This window comes from Alexandromys fortis, unplaced genomic scaffold (genome assembly GCF_014885135.2).
Source record: "Alexandromys fortis isolate MF-2015 unplaced genomic scaffold, M_Fortis_MF-2015_v1.1 scaffold_66, whole genome shotgun sequence".
In the NCBI taxonomy this organism is placed as follows: Eukaryota; Metazoa; Chordata; class Mammalia; order Rodentia; family Cricetidae; genus Alexandromys; species Alexandromys fortis.
Window position 1 is genome coordinate 1,275,454 of NW_026067950.1, and position 4,291 is coordinate 1,279,744.

General features: G+C 41.9%; 1 protein-coding gene across 2 annotated transcripts in view; it reads left to right on the forward strand.

Annotated features, from left to right (window-relative positions):
- Tmtc4 (transmembrane O-mannosyltransferase targeting cadherins 4) overlaps positions 1 to 3,671 on the forward strand; it is a 54,712-nt gene extending 51,041 nt beyond the window's left edge. For both annotated transcript variants that reach the window (XM_050150428.1, XM_050150429.1), the window contains 2 exons: positions 1,379 to 1,448; positions 2,441 to 3,671. In XM_050150428.1, the coding sequence (XP_050006385.1) occupies positions 1,379 to 1,448; positions 2,441 to 2,589 (219 nt within the window). In that variant the 3' untranslated portion in view covers positions 2,590 to 3,671. The remainder of the gene's footprint in view (positions 1 to 1,378; positions 1,449 to 2,440) is intronic.
- Positions 3,672 to 4,291: the final 620 nt, after the last annotated feature.

Consider the following 4,291-nt stretch of genomic DNA (forward strand, 5'->3'; position numbering starts at 1 on the left):
TTGGCAGGCGAGATGCCCTGTCCTGCTTGTTGTTGGCTGTCTCCTGACAAAGCCCTGGGCAGACACAGTAGGGCAAGGGAGGTGGGAGTGGTGGTGACTTACAGGATTGGCTTCTAGCCCACAGATTGGGAGTCCACATTCTGGACAACTTACTTGTCTTTTATGCACTTTGTTGATTTTCTCTTACTGGGGGCATGTGTGTGTTTGCTTGCAAATGCGTGTGTGACTGGAGTCAGAGGCTGATGCAAGCTATCCTCCTCAGTCGCTGTCTACCTTATTCTTTGAGTCTCCAAGCTGAACCTGGAGTTTGCCAATTCGGCCAGATTGCCTAGCCAGAGAGACTCGGGAGCCCTCCCGCCTCTGCCTCCCTAGCAGTGTGACAGCCTTTGCGAGGGTGCTAAGATACAGATTCAGATCCTCGGGCTCGTAGTCATGAAATGACCAAACCAATTTCTCGTCGGCATCAGGACGCAGGCTAGCAGCCTGCTCGCAGCTTGGGTGCACAGAAAATGTGTCTGTTGTATCGAGTGGTTCTAGTGCTCGTTCAAGAGCCCTTGAACCTAGCAGCCGTTCACTGGCCAGGCCTCAGTCTGTTCTTTTGTAAAGTGAAGATAGCAGTCTGCTCGACTTCTGGCCTCTTGATAGGACATGCGCAGGGGTGGAATTCGTCTCCTGAATGGTAAATCATGCCTACCAAAGGGTGAGTTTAATGAGCATTAAGTGGCTCTCTGAGAATCATTTTAAATCTATTAAAATTTATGTTAGTTGCTGATTCTGGGCCAGTGTGGGAGGGCAGAAGTGATGTTCAGCTCTTGCTGTGGTCCTTCCCAGCTACTCCCTTTCTGCGTTGCTGTCTCCCCTGCCTTGGGGTTCAAGAGCACATCACAACGAGAGTGGTCATGTGTGTCACATGTTAAAAATTCTTTGTTTTTTCTCATGTAAATTCTACCTAATTTATTTGATTTTTAAAATTTATTTATACCTGTTTATTTAATAGACTGAATCCTGCTGTGTTTTGTTATGTAGCCCAGGTTGGCTCTCCTCTATCCTAGCCTCCTAAGTACAGGTGTGCACACTATACCCAGCTGATGCTTCTCCTCAAAAAGATACTTTAAATTTTTTTAACGTTTTTATTTTATGTGTATGAGTGTTCTGCCTGTATGTGCACCACATGTGTGCAGTGCCCATGGAGACCAGAGAGCATCATGTCCTCTGGCACTGGAGTTACAGATGGTTGTGAGAAGCTATGTGAGTGCTTGGACTCCAATCTGGGTTCTCTACAAAAGCAGCTGGTGATGGAAAACAGTAATGCTGGAAGATAAGATGATTTTTTTTTTGCTTCGTGCATAATACCTTCTGTGTATATTTCATTTCTTAGGAGTCTGAAGCTTTATTCCTCAAGGCAATTAAAGCAAATCCAAATGTTGCGAGTTACCATGGTAATTTGGGTAAGAAAGTTTTCCATTACAATTTTATTTAAATTCTGTTATTTTATATGTATATCTACAAGTTCTTTCTTTTTTTTTTTCCAAAAGTAATTTTTGTAACTTAACCTGTATTGACCCAGTCTTAAAATGAAGTTTTATTAAATGGGCTGGTGATGGAGCTCCATATAGAGTGCTTGCCTGGCATGCTGGGAGCCCTGCATTCATGCTCCCGTACCTCACGAGAAGTATTGCTCATCATAATCAGGTTTAGGATCCTGAAGATTCGCTTTATTGTAACATCACTTTACAGTCTGATTCTGATATGCGAGCCCCGATTTCCACCTAAAAGCATAGGTATTACTTCACCAAAAGGTGTATGGGAATCTTCACTTAAAATAAAAGTCTGGGATTATAGAGGCAGCTCAGCAGTTAAGCACGCTGGCTACTCTTGCAGAGGACTCAGATTTGGTTCCTAGCACCTATGTGGAGGCTCATAACCATCTGTAACTCCTGTTCCAGAGAACCTGACATTTTCTGGTTTCCATAGGCACCAGGCACCAAATGCATGTGGTACACTTACATACCTGCAGGCAGTATACTCATACTCATAAAATAAAAATAAATAAAGCTAAGAAAACATAAACTGTGGGTTTCTTTATAGAGAATGAGATAATAAGACTTTGACATGGCTCACGCTCGGTGCAGGGCTTACGAGCAAGATGTTTCATGGCAGCACTGAGACCATCCTGGCCCCGGCCCTTCTTTTTGTAATAGCATCTCTGGAAGCACGTGAATCCTATCTAACAATAAGACGAGCCCCATGAGTCACAGGCAGGGGCCAAGGGCTGTTCCCCAGGGTGTGTGATTACAATAAATAAAGCTTACAGTACAAACAATATTTTTTAAACGCTGCTTTCTGTAAAGGCTCCACAATAGCTCTTTGTGCATGTGTTTGGGAATCCTGCAAGTCAGTCAGAAGCGCTTCCAACCAAATTCATCTCCTGCTATTTCAGCTGTGCTCTATCATCGCTGGGGACATCTCAGCTCGGCCAAGAAACACTATGAGATCTCCTTGCAGCTTGACCCCGTGGCAGCAGGCACCAAGGAGAATTACAGTCTTCTGAGAAGAAAGCTCGAACAAATGCAGAAGAAAGATGTGTGATCTTCCCCCATGTTTGGAGGATGTGTGTGTGTGTGCGCGCGCGCGTGCGTGTGTGCATGAGGCCTCGGTTCAGATTGTGTGTTTGTGTTTAGCCATTTAAAGTTATCAGACGCTTTGTTTACTGTTATTTTTTCTATATAAAACGAATACATGCAAAAAGATTATAGCACCAGCAGTATACTCCCGAATGCTTGATAGCATTTTTGCATTGAAAATGTATTTTTTCAGATCACCCAAATGTAATTCTAAAATTCCAAAAATGAAGCCCTTTTTTTTTCTTTTTAAACTAAACAGAAAAAGGAGAAAAAGTTATCTTGAACAACTTTTGCTCGTGTTAAACCTGCATTTGGGGTATATGACTCTCATGGTGAGTTGGAGTGACCTAGACATGGCTGACTCCCACAATTTACAGAAGCATCAAATGTATCTGTATATTAGCATGTTTATTTAATGACAAGAAAGAGTAAATTAAGATTTAGGGGTTTTTTTTTTAAGTCTCTTGCAACAGTATAACTTGGAGTTTGTAAGAAATCATTCACTTTTTGTGTTGAACAGGATAAATAATTGAGTGAAGAAGGGGAATTTTTAACATCTGGTATGTCTGTATATTTGTTTCTTTCATAGGAAGATGTTGACACTTGTGGGAGGTATGTGTTCCTACATGTATGATGTTAGCACACAGGATAATATTCTACAGAAAGCTGCCCTTGGGTAGAGTACTCCTGCCGTGCTTAGGCAAAGGCAGATACCCTGATATCTTGGTTTCTGTTCTGTCCAGTGTTCAGAGGGCTATGTGTTTATGTACATTGTGTTTTCGTGTTTTTAGCTGTGAAGTGGGTTTCCATTTCACATAATGTACCTACAGACATTACTATATCCAGAGAATGCAAAAAAGAAGTAAATTTTCTTACAAAAGAAGTAATAGTTCTGGATTCTGTGGTGGTCTTAAAAGCTGAGTTGTTTTTCGTTGTCTTATTAGATCTCAACAATTTGTTTACTTGGTTTGTTCTTTATATACTGTTGACCTAATAATTTATGCAATCTCTGTCATTTCTACTACAGTAAATTATCACACAAACTGGCATGTGCTGTCATAGTTTCTTCTTAGTGATGACTGTTTTGTTCCCTTCTCCTTACGGTGGAGTCGGGTCTCTCCTGCGTATGAGTGGAAGACCAGGCAGAAACCCCACATTAGCACAGGCTGAACTGAGACACAAGTATACCCAAGGAAGTGAAGGGCTGTGATCAGATTTCCTCATGTTTCAATGCTGCCTCATCTGTTCTTAATAATCAAAACATTAAAATAAAAAAGCCATTATCCAGGTGTGGTGGTGAATGTCTATAATTCCAGCTGCTTGGGAAGCTGAGGCAGAGGACTATGAGTCTGAGGCCAGCTGGGCTCTGTAGCAAGACCCTGTCTTAAAACATACACACATACGTAAGTACTACTAGGTAAGTAGAGGAGTACAGGAAGCCAGCCTTCTACTTCAATCTTGGGATAATCTACTACAGTTCTTCTTAAGAAAAGAAGAAGAGCCTATAGAATGGGCTTCCAAATTCTGCAATCACAAAATGCTTCCTGAAGTATTATTCAACCAAATGACCTGAAAACAGCTGCAGAGGGAATCCAGAGCTAAGAGTTTCAGGGATTTGTTCTGTAGGCAGGGGACTGGATGTATACATCCTTATTGGACATGAGAGT